Source organism: Idiotropiscis lumnitzeri, chromosome 8 (assembly GCF_059441095.1).
Source record: "Idiotropiscis lumnitzeri isolate Australia: NSW breed Sydney's pygmy pipehorse chromosome 8, RoL_Ilum_1.0, whole genome shotgun sequence".
Lineage (NCBI taxonomy): Eukaryota > Metazoa > Chordata > Actinopteri > Syngnathiformes > Syngnathidae > Idiotropiscis > Idiotropiscis lumnitzeri.
Window position 1 is genome coordinate 12593881 of NC_142398.1, and position 22500 is coordinate 12616380.

At 43.4% G+C, this 22500-nt stretch overlaps 4 protein-coding genes across 6 annotated transcripts in view; 2 read left to right on the top strand and 2 right to left on the bottom strand.

Moving 5' to 3' along the window:
• Positions 1–1863, top strand: part of usp43a (ubiquitin specific peptidase 43a) — a 56933-nt gene extending 55070 nt beyond the window's left edge. The window contains exon 16 of the mRNA XM_088302053.1: positions 63–1863. Within this exon, the coding sequence (XP_088158179.1) occupies positions 63–1114 (1052 nt within the window). The 3' untranslated portion in view covers positions 1115–1863. The remainder of the gene's footprint in view (positions 1–62) is intronic.
• Positions 1864–3030: 1167 nt separating this feature from the next.
• LOC148332217 (uncharacterized) lies at positions 3031–8733 on the bottom strand. Of its 2 annotated transcripts, XM_088302055.1 has the most exons (6): positions 5780–8733; positions 4820–5098; positions 4118–4387; positions 3676–3897; positions 3398–3503; positions 3168–3316 (listed from the first exon to the last, which is right to left on the bottom strand). In XM_088302055.1, the coding sequence occupies exons 1-5, from the start codon at positions 5853–5855 to the stop codon at positions 3421–3423; spliced, it is 930 nt and encodes a 309-aa protein (XP_088158181.1). In that variant the 5' UTR covers positions 5856–8733; the 3' UTR covers positions 3168–3316; positions 3398–3420. The 2 variants fall into 2 exon arrangements, with proteins under 2 accessions (XP_088158180.1, XP_088158181.1); XM_088302054.1 differs by having other exon boundaries at positions 3031–3316; positions 3398–3897.
• A 2178-nt stretch (positions 8734–10911) lies between these two features.
• Positions 10912–17032, bottom strand: mchr1a (melanin-concentrating hormone receptor 1a). The gene is made up of 2 exons (XM_088302056.1): positions 16898–17032; positions 10912–13855 (listed from the first exon to the last, which is right to left on the bottom strand). Exons 1-2 carry the CDS (start codon positions 16950–16952, stop codon positions 12837–12839), a joined length of 1074 nt encoding a protein of 357 aa, XP_088158182.1. The 5' UTR covers positions 16953–17032; the 3' UTR covers positions 10912–12836.
• A 548-nt stretch (positions 17033–17580) lies between these two features.
• sumo2a (small ubiquitin like modifier 2a) overlaps positions 17581–22500 on the top strand; it is a 7568-nt gene continuing 2648 nt past the window's right edge. For both annotated transcript variants that reach the window (XM_088302957.1, XM_088302958.1), the window contains exons 1-2: positions 17581–17721; positions 20887–21018. In XM_088302957.1, coding sequence (XP_088159083.1) covers positions 17701–17721; positions 20887–21018 — 153 coding nt within the window. In that variant the 5' untranslated portion in view covers positions 17581–17700. The remainder of the gene's footprint in view (positions 17722–20886; positions 21019–22500) is intronic.

Genomic DNA, 22500 nt, shown 5'->3' on the forward strand with positions numbered 1-22500 from the left:
TAAATGAAGCCTTGAATTGGTGCATATTCTCAATTATTCTCCTCTCTCTTGTCTCTTTTAAGGGGGATTTGAAAGTAGGCCTTTCGTGAGGGGACTGCAAGGGCGGAGTGTCAGCATGACTGCACCCAACAAGACCAAGGGCACCTTAAACAAGGTGCTGCCCCTGCGTTGGTCGCTTGGTTCCAGAGAGCGACGAAGACCTGACCCGGCGCCTGCGGACGTTCAAGATCCCGCTCCCGTAGAGCTGGTCCAGTACTTGGAGTCGGGCCGACGGCCTCGCTGCACCAAGGATCCCATTGAGTCGTTAATGAACGAACCTGGAAGCGCCAAGGAAACGAATGGCGGCCGGGCGGTCAGATCCTCCTCCAGTGCCGGGAGGATTAGTTGTGTGGGTAAAGCAGGCGATGACTCCAAACAAGTGCCGGAGGGTCAGAGGAGATCGTTAGATCAAACGTGCAGCTTGGGGCGCAGGAAAGAGAGCCCGCCAAGCGAGGAAGGCAGAAGTAACACTCTTAGAAGGAAAAAAGACTCCAAGAGGCAGAACTCCTCCAAAGCCCTGCAGGAGATGAAGCAATCATCCGGTTCTGGTGTTCAAAGCAGCTCGAGCATTCTTGGTGGCACACTCAGAAGACAGAAAGACGACCAAGCGGCCGGGGAACGCCGCGTTGCGAGCGAAGGCGGTGTGAAGCCCAAGAACCATGAGGGATTGATGTCATTCCTTAAAGGTGACTTCCTGAGGAGGGACAAAGACTCGAGGAGATCAAAGGAGGGTCTGGATGAGGACGGCGGTAGAAAGACTCTGTCCCGGCTGCCGTTGTCTAACGGAGCGGCCGGAGGTGAGCAGAGGAAGTCTCACAGCAAAGACCTCTCAAACGGGAAGGCGGGGCGGAGCTCGTCCAACATAAAACGCTCCCAGAGCTCCTCCAGCCTCCCTGCCAGGCCGGATCAGAGCGCGCGTAGGACTGCGTCGCTGCATCGCAACGGCACGTCCGCACGCTCAGCGCAGATCTGCAGCCCGACCGCACAAAAGACGTCTTATGGGAGCCTGCCGAGGCCTCGCTACAGCATCGTGTCTCTGGGACGCAAAAAGAACGTTCCCGAGTCCAGCTTCTGACGAGGACACCTTGAAAGATCGCCAGCCTGTAAAGTCAAAGCAATAGAACCCAATTATTAACTCAAATGAAGCACAAAAAGCTTCTCCGCTTGGATGCAAAGAGCAGAATGACATTTTGTGTCATCTCCGGACTACCAAGACTTGAAACAAGTGCCTGAGCAACTCCTATGCAGTCTAGACCAAGCGTTGACCTTTCATCTGTTGAAGCACACCACACTGATAACAGAAGACACCTTACTAGCACATTTGTGTCTTTTTATTTTAGTCCACGTCATCTTTATTCTTTATTTGCGTCGTCCGCTAATAATCATGACACCATGATTGTGTTCGATGAAGAGAATGTACACTGGTTTCAATGCTGCTAATTGACCTGAACTATTTTACTTGTCCTTTCATCAAACGCTTTAATTCTCAAGTGGGTACCACGCTGCATTCCCAACCAAATTATGGATGACTAGCATTTAGTTTCGGAATTTTAAATGTGTGTTGATGTCTAAAGCAATTTATTTTCTTAATCCCTCCACCCTCATCCCTTTTTGTCAACTTCTAAACAGTATACACATCCGCCTTTGTCTAATCTCAACTCACTTTAAACAGTGCAAGCTCCAGTGATGAACATGAATCCATTCTTGGACGATTTGTTATAATTTAAAAAACATTCCTCCCGTAGGAAATGATGAAAAATGAAATTGTTCCAGAAGTAAAGTGCGCCGATCATAAAACTTGATTGTATCGGCAATGACTGGTCACTTATGAGATACGCCATTTTTTTTCCCACCACCATTTAAAAACGTTCCCAGTTGTTTTATTTCTTCTCTGTAGAAATTTGACCATTTGAAAGGGCGGAGAGATCAAATTCATTTAATATGAACCGTAATTCAAGCCGAGTGAAAAAAGCCACAACGATAAGTGCAGCTCAACACGCTAGCTGCCTGAACTCGCTTAAATGTGAAATAACTTAGGTGGCACGGTGGACGACTGGTCAGCACGTCCGCCTCGCAGTTCCGAGGTGCAGGTTTCGATCCTGAGCTCCGGCCCTCCTATGTGGGGTTTGCATGTTCGCCCCGTGCCTGCGTGGCTTTTCCTCCGGGTGCTCTGGCATGGCAGGTTGATGGGACACTCTAAATTGATTTTGAGCACAAATGGCTGTTGGTCTGTGTGTGCCTTATAATGGGCTGGCAACTCGTTCAGGGTCTACCCCGCCTACGCCCTGACGACAGCTGGGATAGGCTCCAGGACGCTCGGCGACCCTTTGTGCGTGCGCGCGCGCGCAAACGCGTGTCTGGGTCATTCAAAAATTGGAAAAACATTCTCCGCCTCAGCATACACATACAAAATAAAAAAAACATGTAAATTTACTATTCCGAAGACCAAATCTAAAAAGACCAAATGTGAAAACTAAAAACGCTTGAAAATGGATTTTAAAAAATACCAAATACTTTTGGAGTATCCCCAGTTTTCTCCTGTCCCACCGGCCCCAATGACCCAATAGAATCTCGTCGGGACAACATGCACGCAACCCTGCTCTTAGCATTGTAGCAGCTGTATTGAAATCACAACACGCTGTGCTCCCCCTCTGTCGGCCATGGCGGTTACGGTCGGCCCCTGGAGCGATCCTGTCATGGAGGTGGGGGGGTGCCCTTCAGCCTAAATGAGCAACAATCTCGTTGACTCGATATTTTAAATATAGCATAAAATCAGAAGTGAAGCTTGCGAAATGTCTGATACTGGAATGACCCTCCAACCCAGAGTGGGTTGTAAAATTGAGAGAAAAGAAGTGTATTGATGCAAAATTGCTGCAAGGTCGTGCGCTCTCCAGTTGAAGTCACACACTGTTTGCCGCCTGCCTGAGGTCATCCGGGGTCGGCTTCCGAGTGAGGGGAAAAAAACGAGCCGTAAGACCAGGAATGTTTACGTTTGGTGAATTTCATTTTATTAGACCAAAGACAACCACACCCAGTGACAGCCAATCGGTTCCATCAAAAGCATTGCACAACAATGGAAACAAGTTTTAGTGTTGTAGTTGAGAAGTGTGCCATTTTGTAGCTCTGTGTCGTGTGAGTGAGTGTGTGAGGAAGTGCAATTCTGTAACGATGTGGCGCGGTGGGTGGGCACGTGGCCGGCGAGCTGGCAGGACCCTGAGGTGGGGCGGAGGCCTCCAAAGTTGCATCTCCTGGCCAGGAACGCAAACGGACGGACGAGCTGAGGACAAAGAGGAAAACAACAAAGCGCTTCAAGCAACAGCGACGGTCCGCAAGCGTTTTTGGCTTTTTTTTCTCTCACCCGCTCGCCGCCTGCTTGGTGTCTTAGTCGGCCAACTGCAGCAGCAGATGCATCAGGGTCACCGTCACCAACAGAGCAGGTGAGTAGAACAGGCCCCCGGTGCCCGCTTGGAACGGAGACACAAAGCAAACCGAAAAACGTCAGCAGCAAACGCACATCTTGGACAAACAAATTAGATATATACACACCCATGTACCAGGTGCGCCCGAAGAAATTCAAAAGCCACCTAACAAATTGAGTGTTTGAGAATAGAGGATATTCGGCAACATCAAACCTACACACAATGAGTTCCACGGTTGCACCATTGGTGATCGTGTACTTCCCAGCGTCCGCTAGCTTCACATCTGTTATCTGCAAACACCCACTCTCAATCTTAAACCTGCCAGCGGAGCTAACAGGTTTGGAATTGAAGTTCCACACGGCGCTTGTGCCTTCAGATTCCAATCTGACTGTGCCGCCCTCGACACACTTGCATTTGGTCATGGAGGAGGAGCACGCAACTGACACAAGTAGAAAAGCAGAGGCGACAAAAGTATTACTAACACGCTGTACATGGGTAGCAGTGCAGCAGGACTGATTGGGCTCAAGTACACATACAAAATATTTGGAGAATGCGGTGCGACCAAAGCTGCACTTTATTTCTGCAAACGCTGCACACGTGTTGCACAAAAGGGTCGAATGAAGTCGTACGAGTGCAGTCTCCCGCAACATCAAACTCACCAAAAAAGACGACAGTGAATTCCTCCGTTATCTTTTCCGTGCTCGCATCTTTGTCGCAAGTGGCCGTGTACTTCCCGTGGCGGTCAAGCTTCAGGCCAGTCATCGTCAGTTTGGTAGGGGTGGCGGTGTCAGTTTTGTACTGAGCGTTCTCAACCTTGGTGGGACCTCTCATCAACTCAAAAGTGTTTGACTTACACTTGGCTGCGAGTGTATATGAGAGGTCTGCGTCATTCACGGCCATGCATTTCTTTTCCGATTTGGAGCACACAGCTGAAAGCAGCAGAAAGGCAGCGGGGGCAAAAGTATTACTCACACGTACAGTTTCTTAAAAGAAAGTAGTGATCCGAGTTATTTAGTGCAGTCCAAGTACAAAAGTAACACGATTTTTGGTTTGACTGAAAATGAAATACAAAACATTTAGATTTATTTGGTGCAACAAAAAAAAGAATCCTTTTTTTTTTTTTTTTTTTGTTCTTTCTTGATCCAAAATGCCAAATGTTTCAGAAGCCAACTTCATCACACGATTGCTGTGACTCGAGCCTGGCCCGGGTGCTTTACCTTAGGGAGGAAATCGACATCCATAATGTCGAAAAAAAATATCCTATTGTGCCCGTTTTCACTTTGGGAAAGGCTCGTTGTGTTTCACAAAGTTTTCGGTGCGAATAAAATCAAGCGAGTGTCGTGCTGCACCATCAAACTCACCGTTAACCAGGACTGTGAACAGCTCAGCTTTTTCTGTTGCTGGTGATACCATTTGGTAGGAGGCCTTGTACTCCCCACTGTCCTCCGGAACCAGGGACGAGATCGTCACTTGGGTGATTGAGCCGATATTCTCGGTTGTAAACTTAGCACTGGGAACAGACATGCTTCCACGCTTCAATGTCAGAGCCGGTAAGGCCGCTGCTAAGGCTGTGAGTTTAACATCAAGATTTCCATTACGGTCCTTCTTGCACACTTTTTTGCCTCCCTGCTCTGAGCAGCCTGAAAGCAGAGGAGGCATTAAGTATGACCCACAATCTAAACTGAAGTAGAAGTACCGTAAAAAAAAAAAAAGTTAAAACGCTAACTTTGCTAAAGCAACAACGTACATTCTCTGAAATGTATTCAAAGCACATTTGAATGTTTCCAGCAAAATGACCGGAACACTAAATTCCATGATTGCTGTGGCGTTAACGCCTCCTGAAAGAAATATTCAATGACGTCACGATTGTGTTTGTGAAGTGAAGTTGAAAGATGGCCAATGCTTTTCGGTTTTGGAGTCATTTTTCAAATGGGCATTCTTTGAAACAATGAAATTGCTGCTCTATGCTTGTGTTTGAGTGAGTCCACAAAGTTGTTTTTTTTTTTATATGAATGTATTTTCATTGTTTTGCCCCCAAGCATCATGTGTTTATAAATCAAAACGAGATTCTGTTATTTGAATTTGTTTTTTAAAAACATATCAATGATCTATTACTTTACTAGCATGTATTGTCCCTTAAAAAGGAAATTAATGTTGCAGTGTAAGCACATAAAAAGACAATTAAGGCACACGACGGACAAAGTCAAAAGAGAAGACATACTGTAAAAAATAAAAATTCAAGGAAACATCCCACGTTTACAGATGACTGCAAACATGTTCGGTCCAGAGTTAACACTATAAAGCGGCGACCGAAAGTTTACTTGGCGGGGTTGTGGTTGTTCCAACTTGCTCCAGCCAGACGACGAGGGCCAACCACAGCAGCTTGGAGATGTCCATTTTCTCGTTCTTTGCTCTCTTCTGGGGATTCTCGAAGACGAGCTGCTCGAAGTGAGCTTTCAGAGTTGGAAGTGTCTCGAAGAAGAGCTGTTCGAAGTGAGCTTTCAGAGTTGGAAGTGTGAAGCGGTGAGACTGCGCAGGCTTTATAGGGACGAAGTGCCAGTCGGCCGAGAAAGTGACAAGCACGTCAAGACCCGCGCGCACTCGTCATCATCATGAAAGTTTGCATATTCGTTGCTTGCTCATTGGCTGGATTCGGTGTCTTTATTTCGAGCACGCAAGAAGCTTTGTCACAGAACAATTGCATAAGCGCTCACCTCTTCCTTTGATGAAAGTTAAGTCGCACTTGAAATGTATCAATACAAAATGGAAATGAGCACGGCTTGTGATTCGAGAGGAGGCATGCACATTCATCCATTCTGGAGTAACTCAAACACTTGCTTCAGAGTTCAACAACAATAACAAGCACTGTCTAGTCACCAAAAAGTTGCCCCTCACAGAAAGAAAGGACAATAGAAACAATTTTCGTCAAACAATGGCGCTAACAATAAGTGTCACTTTACTTTGGTTTTAAATGAGAGCGTCCTTTTTTTTTCTCGCCCAAGTGGAAGAGCTTGTCTAATACCTCCACGAACAGCCTTCCTGCTCTTGTCCTGGTGGACCATTCTGCAAAAGACAATTTGGATTTCAGGTGCTGCATGCGGAAAAGCAGCCTCTTGAAGCCACGAGAAACCCGATAACATTTTCAGTCACGCAAACCAGCTTGCAGCCCTTTTTTTCCCTTTCTTTTCGTTCTCAGCAATTTGTACTTGACCCCTCATAGTGGGAGAGATTCGTAAAGTGGAACCAAATGGATACAATATTTTACACGCCCTGAAAAATGGCTTGAGTAAATACTTTGTGGGAACACCTGATTCCATTCTTTTCGAGCACGTCAATTAGTTTTGCACATCTACAGACTGAAATGTCCCTCCGTCCTTCATTGCAATGCAGCTCCAACTTTGACATGGAGAGCGTTTGTGAACAGCAGTTTTCCGATCTTTCCACAGATCTTTCTCAATTGGATTCAGCTCTGGACTTTGACAACGCCTGGATAGGTTTACTTTTGAACCATTCCATGACAGATTTTGCTTGCCATCAACTCTCTCGTCACAGTCCCGGCCGGATGAAGAAAAGCAGCTCGGGACCACCATTGTCTGCCAGTGGGGATGGTTTTTTCAGGGTGACATGTCGTGTTTCTTTAACGCCAAAATGGGATCTCTGTCTCCCCTCTTGTCTAGCCGTGATGGGATGTTGTCATTCCCTAGGGCATGTTTCAGAAGTGAGTACATATTTGAAAACAATTTCCAGGGGGAAAAAAGTGTTGCATATTGCTTTGTTCCGTAAATGTTGTGAGGAATCATTTACGTGATCCTTTTCTTCACATGAATGAATCGGATTGAGCACATATATAGATATATCATTTCGGATTTGCCATTAAAATGACATCTCTCAAAACTAATAATGAACAAATAATAAAATAAAAGAGGTCAAATCCACCATCTGATTAAGCAACAGGCACACAACAAACAACTGTACTTTTTGGAACATAAAAGAAATAAAGAGAAAAGAGTTCATCTGAAACCTTGAAGTTGTTGCGTAACAAACCTCAATGCAAGGAACAAGCCACACGCACACGCACGCACACACACGCGCACATTAAAGCCAACAGAATAAAAATGTAAGGCTTGGTAAACATTCAACTAGAAACAATTCACTAAGGAATTGCAATGTACTCGCAAGATGTTACCAGATAGATGAAACTCTACAAGGAATGCCTGAAAATTTGCTTGGGATTTCCTCATTTTGTGTTCATAAAACTTGCCAAATATCAGTACAAGATTGATCAAAGACCTGTCATTGGTCACAAAACATGTAACCAGATCACAATCATCTTTATTGGGCCAAGAATGTCAAACACACAAGGAATTTGTCACCGGCAGTATGAGCTGCACGAGTATTGCAGCAACGGGCAACTACGATAAACCAAGACATGACACGGTCATGGAAAGAAAGTCTTTCCATCATGTCGGGCACTCCGGTTTCCTCCCACATTCCAAAAACATGCATTCTAGGTTGACTGAACACTCTAAATTGCCCCAAGGTGTGATTGCGAGCGCGGATGGTTGGGCATCTTTGATGTTGATATGACCTATTAGACCGAACGCATCAGAAAAGTCTTGAGGAGTCTGGAGTGTAAATTGAATTTGAGACTTATCCTTGAGAAATAAAACGGCATCCTCCGCTAGTTGGGAAAGATTTCGTTCACGGCCAAAGATAGAGTTCAGCAATAGGAATGAATCGAAAACACCAAACAGGACAGCCGTGACGCGCTCTGACAATAAATCAAACGCTTTGTAAAAATCCAGAAAAAGCAATCACGCTTTTGTTTTGAGAAAATCCAACACTGATCTGATTTTGGAACCAAGATGACGTTTAGCCATGAAGCCATTTTGACTTTCACTTACTATTTCTTCCCAATTATTTTCCAACTGTTTCACATCAACTTGTGCAATCATTTTGTCATCTACTTTGAAGAGGGAAATGGGTCGGCCATTTTCAATTCCAAAGTGGTCTTTACCATGTTTGGGCATTAAAGTTAAAAAACCTTGTTTCATTGTCGCTTTCATCTCCCGTTTTGTAATACAATCTTTAAAGATCAGTCAGGGATGATTCTTAATCAAGTCCCAGAAGCAGAGATACAACTTCACTGTCAAGCCATCATTTCCACGGGACTTCTTTAAGCCCATCGAATGTAAAGCTTCAGTTAATTACCAATATGAGAGCTCAACATCACAAGCATTTTTAAAACTTTCAGTAATCCTAGCTGTCAACTCTTAAATGTGGTTAATAAGTGACTCACTGATTCAACCTGGAAGTATATACAATGCTATAAAATGAGGTAACACAACGTGAAATAATGTTGGAGTTTGAGTTCAAGACACCAAAAATATTAATCGAAGGAATACAAATTTCTTTACTATTTATGTTCTCTAACTCAAAACTGGAACTGGATTTTTTTTCTCTCTACATTTTCTCACCATTTGGCACTTGATCTGATGAATGCAAAATTGACGTATCATTTATCTAGGTCAGGCGTGTCAAAGTTACAAAAGTATTTTAGCTAAGGGGCCACATGGAGGAAAATCTATTACCAAGGGGGCCGGACCAGTAAAATCTTGATCGATACCAAAAAGCAATCAGCGTCAATATTTTGCAGATTAACGCTATTTGCATGCCGTCCTGTGAATAGCGGAGGTCAACTGTAAATATATTGTAATATGTATAAAAAAATTTATATATATATATATATATATATATATATGAAATATATATTTAAAATGTTTTCATAAAATACGCATTTTGTATTCAACACACAACAATAATATCAATAAATAAATGCAATGTAACTCAAATATCCAGTGGCAGGGAAAGGGCCCAATCAAAACATGTTTTCAAGGAATACAGTGAAGTGCAAAGAATTGAATTGAGCACAGCAATGCTTCATGTAACATTGAGGAATACCTACCATTTAGCAACAAAGTTGTATTGTATTCGATTGTATTATATTTTAGTTTCGCCAAAACAAGATTGTCATTATGTTGTTTCGCGAATGTTTCATTCAACTGTGATGACTCAGTCTGAACACTGGGTGGCACCCACATAATGACGTACTGGAAGTGTCTTTGACAGAAGAAAAAGAAAACTCACAAAGAAGAAATACTGGCGCCATGTGTGCTATCCTCAGCTACCTACTACTACTTGGCCACCCCTGTGACAAACATCTGGAGGCGCCACTGTCTTGAAGGCCGGTTGTCATTGAAGTCTCTTCAATGTGCTTCTAAAATGTTAAATTTCCGTCATGTAATCCCATAATAATAATGACACATTATACATTTGCACAGAAGAATAAATTGTTTTGCAAGATTATCAAAGTGTTGGGCGTGCCGCACTGGTTAGCATGTCCGCCTCACAGTACAGAGGTGCGGTGTTCGATTCCGGGCTCCGGGCTTCCTGTGTGGAGTTGCATGCCTATGTGGGCTTCCTCCGCGTTCTCTGAAACTTGGATGAGCTCAACATTGCCACTTGTACATTAGGCTTAGCTTTAAATATTATATTGTGATGAGATTTACAACAAATTGGCACGCCACCTTTTGGAGCTCGGCTTGTTATTTTTTCCTGTCGCAGCTGGGAGGTAAGCGTGGTAATATTGCTCGTTTTGTCGGTACTGTTGTCTGAAACGGCAACCGATCGCCACCAAAATGCAAATGCACATTACTACTCTTGTCCACTTTAACCTGTGAAAGTAGAAGTGTTCCGCACAATGGTACGGATTTATCGACATCAAAGGTGAGCTCATGTGATCACCGCCACAAAATCCAAAATACTGTGCCGATCTCTTCTCCGCCTTCACAAGCTGCAGCAGATAAGAGCGAGAATTCGCACACGAACCCCGAGTGGTTAGATCTCGAACATTTCGCTACGCTAAAGTCATGTCAATTGTCAGGAGGCAGACGCAGCAGGCAGCCAGCAGGCGAGCATGCCTCTTGGCTTACCTGCTCGCGGCTGTGTCCAAATTCACTGTCAGGGTGCTCGGAACGCTGCATTTTCAGCCGCATGATGTCACTTCTGGCGTGTTGTCCAACAGTTTATGCGGTGATACATGAGGAGGAGCATTTGAAGGTGTCAAAGGACCCAGCTTCCGAATTTTTATTCTAGAAATTGCACACCACGTTAGGGCTGGGCGATATGACCTAAAATCAATATCGCGATAAATTGGGCAATTTTACCTCGATAACGATAAATGCACGGTAAATTCCCCCTGAGGACCAAAATCAAAATAAATGCAGAAAATGCATATTAACTGCTTTTTTTTATTGACCAACTGGTACACATTACTTTCAATGAAAAATAGAAGTACAAAAATCATTTGAATAAACATTCAAAATAGCTTGCTTTGCATGACTTGAACAATGTCACAAAGAACAGGGAAAAAAGGGTACCTCTCACAAAATCTTTTCCTGCAAATAGATTGTGCCGAGATGGTGTAATGCCATTTGCAAATGCTTAGATTTGTGTAAAGGTATCTTGTAAACAATATAAATAATGCCATGTGCAAAGGCACTAGTCGCCTGTAAACAAAATGCTAAATAAAATGAAAAAAAAAAAAATCAATGGAATGCCAGTGCCAAACAAACGCGTGTGCTTCATCAGTAAAATGTGCCGTCTCGAGTACTCCGGTGCGCAGTCGCCACTTGTCGTCTATGTACTGCACATTTCAGGCTCAAACAGGGATGCATGTTGCGACTCGACCACAAGTCGGATGTGGATGCAAAATGCTCGACATGTCTCCGCTCCCGTCCCGATGTTGTCCATATCGGGAAGTGCTGTTTGCGGCAAATATTTTCGTACCTCTTGTCGGCTACGTTCCTGAGGCGTTTAAATCCTGTGCGCTCCACTGTAACTTCAGGAGCTCTATCTTTAGCTATGTGCTAGGCTATCCCGTCCACCACTGAGACGTTCTCTCGTATGGTTTCGCCTCCGTTAGTGGGCTGTTGTCACTTGTCCAACCTTGCTTCTCACTTTGAACTTTTAGCACAAGCTCCAAGTCAACAGCATGGTTGTGTTGTGGGTGGTGAAAAAGAAAAGGTTGGACGCGCTGTTTCAGGTGCTTACGACGCACTTTGTAGTTCATGTTCTTTTGCGCAAACATCGTCTTTATGGAACCCAAAACATTTCCAAACGACAGATGTCGAATTTCTTTTTGGGACAAGCGCGACAAGACCAATTTCAACTAACGTTACTTCGTCTTTAGCCGTGTCAGCCGCTTCTGAATTTGAATCGCCAGCTACGAACTCGTCTTGTGTTTACATTCTTCTACAGCGCCTGAGTCACGTGACTACATGCGCTGGAGCAGACTTAAAGAGGCATGAACATTGCCGCAGACAGAAAAGACTTTCCTTTTTCATTTTTTTTTTTAGACACCGAATTTACCGACAAGGGCAAAATGTTGTCGGTCATTCTAATAAATTTCGGTAACGGTAAATTTTCGGTTAATCGCCCAGCCCTACACCACGTGCGATCTCGTTGCAGTGGAAGTGATGTCATTCGGCTGAAAATGTGGCCTTCTGACGACGCAGCCTGTGATTTGGACACAGAACTTGACATTGAACTCAGCCCAAAGAACAATGCTTGCTATAAAGTGGTTTCCTTTTTTGGTTCAGTTACAGTATTTGAAAAACGTCTACACAGTGTATAGAAAAATACAGTGCAAACAGGTTGAATGCTTCTCAATATTAATTCAATCCACTAATCCACTTTAGAGGATGACAACTTGGCAAACAAAGCTTTATGATAATTTGCACGGATGCCTGCAATCTAATTTTAGGAGAGCGGTATGCTCTGAACTTAATGTCATTCAAAATGTGTGGACTGTTATCAACTATGATCAAAAATCACATTTTTGCCGAATCTTTACTGCACAAAACCATGACTTTTTTTCAAACGAAAACTACATAACTAAAACTGTTATTGAAAAAAAAATAAAAGCTAACAAAGCCACCCTGAAAATAAATGAAAACAAACTCAAATTAAAAAAAAAAAAAAAACTCAATCTGAAATGAAATAAAATCAGACGATAATTAAAATAGCAAAACTATAAGATAACTGCCTCCATGGAGGCCGCATGGGTTCAGTGACGGTGTGACAGTAAATGTGAGTGGGGTGATGGTTGTTTTTCTCTCTGTGTGCTTTGTGATGAAAGGGTTAACGGCCTAGTGTGTTGTCCGCCAATCCATCTTGAACAACGAAGAGACAATCGACACATGGAACTTCAAGAGTAATAGCTTTTTCATGGCATTAAGAGGATCAACCCGGGTAAAAACTTTGAATCTCAATGGTATTTTGGCTTGAAAAGCAGAGCGATGGAAAAGCGTGGCTGCTTCACTGTGGGGCAACACTCGAAGGTATCGCCCTTGCTGCTGGCTCCGCGTGAGCGCCTTCAGGCGCCATCCTCAAGGTCGCACTGCCGCCCTCTGTGGTGCTGGAATGGACATTGAACTTCCTGTTGGACGGCCGCACGGCTCTGAGGAACTGCCTCTTGAAGGTCTCGCTAAGGACGATGTAGAGCAAGGGGTTGATGCAGCTGTTGGCGTAGCCCATGCTAATGGCGATGTTGTAGGCGTAGGAGAAGGCCACGCTGGGGTTCTGCACGCCTAGGTGGACCAGCTGCAGGACGTGGTAGGGGGCCCAACAAAGGAAAAAGGCCAAGCAGATGGCCACCGCCATTCGCGTCACATTCCTGACGCGTACCCTCAGGCTTCTCTGGGGCAGCGGGGCCACACTGGTGGACACGTGCTGCCGGATCTTGAAGAACACTCTGCAGATGACGGCAAGAGGGATGGCGAAGGCCAAGAAGAACTGGCACAGCGTGAACCAGTACGTGTTGGTGGCGGGGTCGGGCAGGAGCAAGGCGCAGGCCACCAGTCCGCCAGGTAGGGGCATGAGGTCGGCGTACATCCACACGGGGATGATGGTGATCAGGGACAGCGCCCAGACTGCAGCGATGACTAGGGAGGCCGCAAACGGCGTGCGGATGAAGTTGAAGCGGATGGGATGCACCGTGGCCACGTAGCGGTCCAGCGTCATGGCCGTGAGGATGTAGGTGCTCACGATCTGACTGTTGGAGTCCAGCGCCGTGATGACCGTGCACATGGCGGCGCCAAAGTGCCACGTACCGTTGCCGAGCAACTGGTGGATCAGGAAGGGCATCCCGAGCAGGAAGAGGACGTCGACAACGGACAAGTTGAGGATGTAGACGTCCGGGACGGTTTGCTTGGCGCGGCACTTGTTTTTCTTAATGATGGTGTAGATGACAATACTGTTACCCACGATGCCAAACAGAAAGATGGCGCCAAAAATGACCAGCAGGATGGTGCTGCAGTGAGGGCGACTGTCCACAGCTGGAAAAACAACAAAGCAGCAGAAAGGACACATGCGGTGATTGAATTCAGGAGATCGGTCGGCAAGGCCTGGGCAATGAGTCGAAATGTAATCATGATTTCAAATTTGGCTTCTCACGATCTTCAAAATATTATGCGTGAAGAAAAACGGCTCATGTGCAGAATGACGTGGCACATTTGGGGGTTCCTTGCATTGTGAAAGTACCCTTTGAAGTACATATCTGTGCAACGTGATGCGCTTGTATGTGTCTGGGATTCTGCCATCCTTGAGCATGTATTATTAATAATTAATAATGAATAATTATTTAATGACCCCCCAGTTGAAGTTTACGGTCAAACTAAATATCCAACCAAAATAATTGCACACATTGTCAATTTAAATACAAGACATGAAAAAATATTGCCAACGCAAAAGCTAAAGTCAATGTAAACCGACAAAAAAAAGAATATTTTGAAATTTTGGCCCCATAATCGTAGCAAATGAGGCCCACCCAAAAAGGAACGTGATCACCAATTGATTCAACGAGATGATTTTTTCCCTCTCCTTTCTTGAATGAAGCTCCTCCCTTCACTCCTATGTTGTTCCTTTATCCCGAGACTGCAAGATGGCAACAGAGCTCTTTTTTTTTTTTTTGTGTGTGTACTTTGTATTCGTCATGGTTTTGGTCTGAGCCCAGACGCACCAAAAGGATGAATTTTCCTAGGTTTCTACCTTTCAAATTTTACAAGACCACTGAATGTCTTTCAAGGAAGTTTTGGTTTCTCTACAATCAGAACCTATTTACTAAATTATTGCCGTTTCAAAGATCTTTGAGAATAAACAGATGGGTTTGCAGTCTGGCAGCAGAGGATTCTCAAGTTGGGGAGCAGAGCTGGTGTCAAGGCGAACCCAAGGCTCGGTAAGGTGAATGGAAAAGGGGAAAATGAAGCTTGTGGTGGGCAGATCGACTCAAATAATATCGATACTAAGTTATGATCGATATTGAATCGATAGCAGCGCGATAATGGATGTTTTAAATGATTTATTAAGTAGATTCAGCGACTAGTGAGTTATCTTTGGTGATTTTATAGCCGGTTTTACGAGATTTCTTTTTCTCACTCCAAATGAAATAATTCTGACTGAAGATCTTTTGTCAACGGTTTGACGTGACCGATTCTCATATGCTGTTCATATGCGCCACTACATTAATCAGAAAAGGCATTTTATAGCCGATGTAAAAATCACTTTTAAAGCAAAACCTTGATTAAACCATGAATCTGGTGGGATATATTTGTGACCCTAGCAACATATTTTGTGTCTCTAGTCCGGCATTTGCAAATGTTTGTGCCATGATAATGAGCTCACAAATTTGGCAGCACAAACAAGCAACCAAGCCGCCTGCTGGGGTCCGCCTGCTCACCAGCGCACACACACAACACACCAACACGCATCCGCAGAGATGCGGAGCCGGATTTGCTCACAGAAAACTGAGACCAAAACCTTGGCTCTGCATTCGTGGCTTGTTTATTAGCTAGAGGCTTTGGGGATCGTTTACCTGTTTGGACTTCATTTGTTATATTTTTGCCAGGAATATATTTTTTTTTTCAGGAGAAAACAAACCAAAGGGGCAAAAATTTGTTTTATTTTTTATAGAGGATTGGAACACACATAGGCGGCACGGTGGGCGACTGGTTAGCACGATGGCCTCGCAGCACCGGTCGCGGGTTCAATTCCGGCTCCGGCCTTCCTTTGTGGTGTTTGCATGTTCTCCTTGTGCCTGCGTGGGTTTTCTCCGGGTACTCCGGATTCCTCCCACATTCCAAAAACATGCATGGCAGGCCGATTGAACACTCTAAATTGCCCCTGGTTATTCGTCTATGTGTGCCCTGTGATTGGCTGGCAACCAGTCCAGGGTGTCCGCCGCCTACTGCCCCAAGATAGCTGGGATAGGCTCCAGCACCCCCCGCGACCCTAGTGAGGAGAAGCGGTACAGAAGATGGATGGATGGACGGAACACACATTGCCCTTATATATTTCAGAATATATGTTGTGGAGTGATACTCCCAAACAACTTGTGTATATAAGTAAACAATTCAGAACGGAAGAGCAAAGAAGGGAGACTTTTTATATGCAGTAGTAGTTTCCAAAAAGAACCTGGGAAAAAAAACAATAATAATTTGTTTTCCGGTGATCGCTTTGTGCACATTGTTTATTTAGACATGATATTGCATCAGGATAAAAAAAAAAGAGTAATTTCTATTTTCCAAGCAACTTTTTCTCATCATGACCTGGCTACCTTAATTTTTAAATGTATTGATCATACTATCCCGTATTGACTTGATATTGGATTGATTCCAAAATGGGCAGTATTTGGCAGCCACTCATTGGGGGACTGAAGGGAAGTGGCAATGCAAATGAAGTCAGAGGAATATAGAGAAAGGGCGAATTTGCTCCTAAAGTGAGCAGATGAAGATTAAGTTCACTTCTTTACTTATTTGGGAGCAAATTGAGTTGTTCTAAAGAACCAAGACTAAATGTAATGTCATTCTGATTTGCAGCGCGAGGAGAATGAAAGAGAGAGCGAGATCGAACTGTGGAAAAGGGGCAAAGGTTATGAAATTATTGCGATCTAAATAAGTAGTTTTTTTCCATGTCATGACAGGTTTGCTATTTCAAATTAACTGTTCCAATGATAAGCGGTGGATGAACAATGGCGCTTCTGAAAGGAAGCAGGGACGAATGGGCATGTTGGGGTTGTGACAGATGAGAGAAATTGCGGAGGAACCAGGCATTTGAAAACAGACAAATAGCAGGACAATGTTGTGCACATAAATGCACGAGATGGACAGAAGTCACAGCAATAAAGAAAAACCTACCAAATGAAACAAAAACCCAGCTCCGACCAAGTAGTGTTGTGATATGGACGGTGATGTTTCTCTCCTAATATGTTGTGATGCAACTATAGGAAATGAAAGCATGTTTGTTTTCTTAAAAATGGAAAGTATGACGAAAAACAACGACAATTGTAAATGAATATGGCACACATGTTGCTGTTCACCCACCTAATGTTGCATTGCTGTATCCGAGATAGAAATTCGACTCATTGAGGAAATCCATCACTGATGTACCAAAAATGTGAGCAACTCATTCCAAGTCAAATAAGGAAAATGTCAAATGAAAAATGACGTTCATGCACGGTAGCTGAGCAGTTTCAGGATGCCACAACTCGGTGTTCACGCACATAGTGGTCTCTCCTTCTCTCTCTCTCTCTCTCTCTCTCGCTGTCGCCGTCGCTCTCGCTCTCTCTTCTCTCTCGCTCTCTCTCTCTCTTCCTCTCTCTCTCTCTTTCTCGACTGGGTCTTGTCATCATTAATAATCATGTGCCACACAAATTTGGAAAAAGAAAAGTATGGGCAGATATTTGTGCCACTAGAAATAGAATATTTGAATTGAAACCTGAATATTTGAATTAAAAACTGAAAATTTGAATTTCAAACTGAATTATGGAATTGAAAGCTGAATTATTGAATTACATGAATTGAAAATGGAAAATTCTGATTAAAATTAAACATATATACAATTGTTGTTATTCAATAATTCAGTTTGTAATTCAATAATTCAGTTTTCAATTGCTTTCAATGCAAATATTCAGTTTTTAATTCAAAATTTCAGTTTGCAATTAAAATATTCAGTTTCTAGTGGCACAAATATCTGCCCAGAGAAGTGCGCTCTGCAGCCAGAGCGTCCTCAATGTTCCACGTTCTGTGTCGTCAACGCGCTAGGCGGCGCTAACGTTCAGCACGAGCGGCGCCAACACAGCGAACAAGACAAGCGACTGAGCGGCGCACAAGACAACACTGCGGCCATGGCAGACGAGAAGCCCAAGGTAACGGCTTCTGTTTACTTCTCTTCACGCTCCCTTATACCCGTTCTGTGTTTAAACAAAACAATGTTATCAGGTCTGAGGCAAACAGTTCGACATGAGATTTAACCGCAGAAGCCGGCGCTCCATCACAATCGTGCTATCGGCATAATTACCATGAGAGGCTAGCGCGGCTAATGCGCTTGAAACAGAATTCGAATTCGAAATTACTGTCTTGGTGTAAACCCTGAGGTAAACATGACCATATCGCGTGATGCTTGCTCTAGTGGTGGCAGTTTTTATGCCGTTAAGGGCCGGAATGAATATTTGGAATTGGTCGTTGACCGTGTTGGGCAAGTTACTTCCCAAATGTAATAATAATTCATAATACATGTTACTTGCATGTGCAAGTAATGCGTTCCTTTACAATATTACTGTATTTGTAGAGTAACTCATACTCATGTTTAAGTTACTTGTTTTAAAAATTCCCGGATTAATTTATTTTATTATGATTTTTGACACCTTGAAAGCAAAATGCGGAAATTTCGACCATGCTGTAGCTGGCAATGTTAACTTCCTCCATTACTAGATGCGTTGAAAGAAATTGATACAACAGAAAGCGAATCAATATATTTATTTTACATATTTCTCCTTTTTCCCCAATTTATGGCTGTATAATATGCATGGTTGTGAAATGCTGGAGGAAGCCTGAGCACCCACAATTCCAATCCAAAGCATAAGAAATGTGAAGGAGACATACTAACCACTTGTGCACCATGCAGCAGAGACGGACAGATGATTAGATGGATAATTTCCCATGGTGAGGGAAAGTAGATTTGGTAGCTTCATAAAGTTTTTCAAATCTTTCCACATGACCAGTTTGTAAATTTGTGAAAGGTAAAGGAGAGAGAGGTTTGCTTCACAAACAACATGCTCTTTGTACAGTGGAACCTCGGTTCTCGACCATAATCCGTTCCAGAACCCTGTTCGAAAAGCGAATTGTTCGAACACCGAAACCATTCCTTTGCTGCTTGCACTGACTTTCTTTGGAGGCATGATTAGGGGCTGAAACACTTCGTACACCTATATAAAACGCGAGAGCAAAACGCAGCCCGTCCGCACGCGACAACAGTTGGTCACAAAGAGAGCAAGAGAGCGATCTACTCCCGTACGCTGCTCAGCATCCCACCCTCGCGTACGCACTCACGCGTTATACCGGCGTTCGAACTCCGAGGTTTGTTTGAACTGCGAAGCAAGAATTTCTCTATTTTTTTGTTCGGACTCCGATTTGTTCGAACTCAGAGTCGTTCGAGAACCGAGGTTCCACTGTATATGGAGCGTCGTTCCTGTATAGTCCCTCTTTTGTTTATACATGACCTCCTCCACTTGAAGCGTCTTCCAAAATGTCCTACCCATGCGAATCTTCCTAGCGGAGGCTGCGTTGACAGCCTCTTCTGCCAAAATGTCCTATTCGTGTGAAACTTTCTACCGGAGGCTAATTTGATAGCCAAAGTACTACTGTGTACTTTCAGATTGTTTTGTTTGTTTTGCATACACATAGAACTTAAAAAAACTAAAGCCTTAATGAAATACACACAGACGCAAGCAGGTAGGACGTCCTGACAATTTAATTTCTAGAGTATGTTTATGCATAGATATATGCAAGTATAACATTCTGACAGTTGAATTTAAGCATTTAGAATGTTTATGCATATATATGTTTACAAACATAACTTTTACTGGCAATATCAAACGAGTGTGGCATACATCAGGGTTTGCGGTTAACCGCTTCCCGAAATTTGGCCACGGGCAAGGTAAAATTATGGGCAACTTGCCCGACCGGGCAAGCATTTTTTAAAGCAGCCTAACATCTTTAATTTCGACGAAAACGGTGGTGTGATCTGTTTGTGTGCACTGTATGGTGATGGTTTAACCCAGACACCCCCTTATGTTGTGGTATGGTCCATCGGCCTTATCGGGGGCAATGGGCGGGCGCTACGGGGATCAGTTAGTTCAGTGAAAGTCGAGTTAAAGTGGACGTCAATAAATCCCGCAGTATTGGAACTCGCTGTAGTCGCATCCTCATTTGAAGTTTGAAAAACACAACAAAAACCGACGATATTTCGGCCGAAAATTGACAGCCGGAAGTTTTCTTACCTTCTGCGCATGTTTACAAGTGGCGACGAGTTCGTTCAAATCGGAACATTTCGGATTCCTCTGACATGACAAAAATACCTCGAATATTTTTAAGTCGACAATTCAGTTGCGAGTAAGGAAGGGAGTAATATTTGATTATTGGCTGTTAATTCATTAGCTCCATGATGTGACCTGACATCGTGTCAGTGACTGTGTTCTGTTTATGCTATGAAACTTATGGAGGCAGCGCCGCAGGCACTGGTCTTAAAGGAATACACACATTTCGCACACTCATAATTTACTCATGTGATTACTCAATTAATAGGCTCTCTTGGACTTAAAATTGATCATCTGGATTGCTGTAATATCATTTTCCCAATTTAACTTGCAGATTTGTTAATTATTAAAACTACAATTAACATTTTCAATAACTGCACAGGATGATACATTTGCTGTTGTGAGTAAGGTTTCATGGTTGATGATGAAAACAAGATTAATTTATGATTATCAGATTATATGTTTATTTACATTTGTGGCGCACATTTTACAACCATAAACATTTTATTCCTGGAGAAGAAAAATTGTCACTTGTCCAAGTCGGGCAAGTAATTTGGCCACTCGGGCAAGGCAAATTTTAGTGGCACTTGCCCGATGGGCAAGCAGTTTTTAAAGTTAACCGCGAACCCTGATACATACACTGTATGAGTAGTGTGCTCAACAAAAATACACATCAACAGTATTTTGAGACAATGAAAAAGTCAGATAAGTCTCAATGAAAACTAAAATATTAAGTCCTCCCCACTTTTAACCGAACTAATGACAAGTAGGACAAAGAGCTCCAAACTTTCCGCAAAATCACCATTGGCGCTGTGCGCATGTGCACTAGGTATTGGTAGGATGTCTTGACAGGTAGGAAGGAATTTCAGAACACCGAGCGGAATCAAACGCTCTCTTATGCAAAACCGTGTTTAAATGACTGCAAATCAAAGCAATCTCTGGGCTGCCAGCAACATGTAGAGGCACATTGTTACCTTCGTTGTTTGTGTCTGCTAGGAAGGACTGAAAACCGAGAACAACGAGCACATCAACCTGAAGGTAGCTGGCCAGGACGGTTCGGTGGTGCAATTCAAGATCAAGAGGCACACTGCACTCAGCAAACTGATGAAAGCTTATTGCGAACGGCAGGTGAGACACGTCACCTGTCATAACAACCCGTCACAGACGCGCTGTCTAGTTCATAGATATAGGGACAGCGATGTAATTATCTTCTTGACTCTAGACGGCACCACAGAGTATATGGAATAAAAAAATGAATTCAAACGTTGGTGACAGACATAAAGGAACTTTAGGGAGCTTCTAGGATGAGCAATGGATTTGAGGTACATAGATCTCCTCTTAGGCCAATCTGCACCTTCGGTTTGAAGGCAGTAAACTGCGTCATTCGTACACCAAGTATTCCCTCCTACGGACCCCTGTCAAACGGAAATTCCCTCACCCGGAAAAAAAACATTCATTAAATTTTCTACGACTACATTACATTATCGAGCGATTCCTCACAACGTAAATTTCGATATCCCGAACCCGGAAGGCAAAGCGAAGCCCGCAGTTGCCCAAACCGAAGCAGTTCCCCACGCCATGCAACGGAAAAACTTTGAGCGCTCCGCCATGGCCATATCCAAAACGACGAGATGTAAATTACTTTTTTGGCATGAGTTTTCCTGAAATTGCGAAAAAAAATTTAAATCTGTTCATTTACATTTACATCTGTAAATCATGGCATCCAAACGAAGAACAGTAATGACCGTGAAAGAGAGGCAAATGCATCCGATTAAGTGAAGCAGGAAACAATGTAAAAAAAAACAAAAAAAAACAAAAGGAATCTCTGAGGAAATTGCTTGTGGCTTGATGGGCGAAGTACAGCGGCGTAATTGAACATGTCCTGGAATTCTTTAACTGCTGTCGCGCTCACAACTTATCACAAGCTGGACCGCTAATTCGAGAGAAGGAGCAGTCGTTTCTCGCATAAGGAAATTATGTTCTATGGAAAGATTGGACAATGCAAATATGATTCCGTACTAGAGCATACTTACTGTATTGCCAGCCGCCATCTTCAGACGTGTGTTAATTTGATTGTGCTTTTGCAAGACAGAAAAAACCTCTAGAGGGCGCCAAGCATTGCACACTAGCAAGGCTGGTTGCTGATTAGTCCACCGCAGATTTACCTGGCTTATCTTATATTTTATTTGTCTTATATTCCGTGCAATTGCGGCTGGTAATACTCATGATGCGAATTACGGCCTTCAAAATGAAGGTGCTGATTGGCCGAAGAGGAGATCTTTGTTGCAATCCATTGCTCATCCTAGAGGCACCTTAAAGTTCCTGTATGTCTCTCACTGAGTTTGAATTTTTACTTGGCGAACTAAATGTGAGCATATGCAGTATTAGTATATTATATAGTATTTTAGTGAGGTGCACTTTTTTTGGAGGAATTAAAAACGCATTTTACAATCTTAAATTCATTTTCGAGTTTATTGAGATTCAGTTCAGAACAAAAAAAAATCAGATCTAAAAATTCAGGTTCAAGTTAAGCAATGAATATACAATTTATGTAATTCAAATTCTATCTTTCAATTCAATAATTCAGCTTCCAACTCCAATATTCAAGTT

Bases quoted from the DNA above. Each gene is read 5' to 3' on its own strand.
- LOC148332217 (XM_088302054.1), bottom strand. From the start codon at position 5,855: ATGGACATCTCCAAGCTGCTGTGGTTGGCCCTCGTCGTCTGGCTGGAG. The intron at 4,388-4,819 runs GTGAGTTTGATG...TGCTGCTTTCAG, and splicing joins GTTCACAGTCCTGGTTAACG to CTGTGTGCTCCAAATCGGAA. The intron at 3,898-4,117 runs GTGAGTTTGATG...TACTTGTGTCAG, and splicing joins ATTCACTGTCGTCTTTTTTG to TTGCGTGCTCCTCCTCCATG.
- mchr1a (XM_088302056.1), bottom strand. From the start codon at position 16,952: ATGGATTTCCTCAATGAGTCGAATTTCTATCTCGGATACAGCAATGCA. The intron at 13,856-16,897 runs GTGGGTGAACAG...TTGTTTTTCCAG, and splicing joins ATACAGCAATGCAACATTAG to CTGTGGACAGTCGCCCTCAC.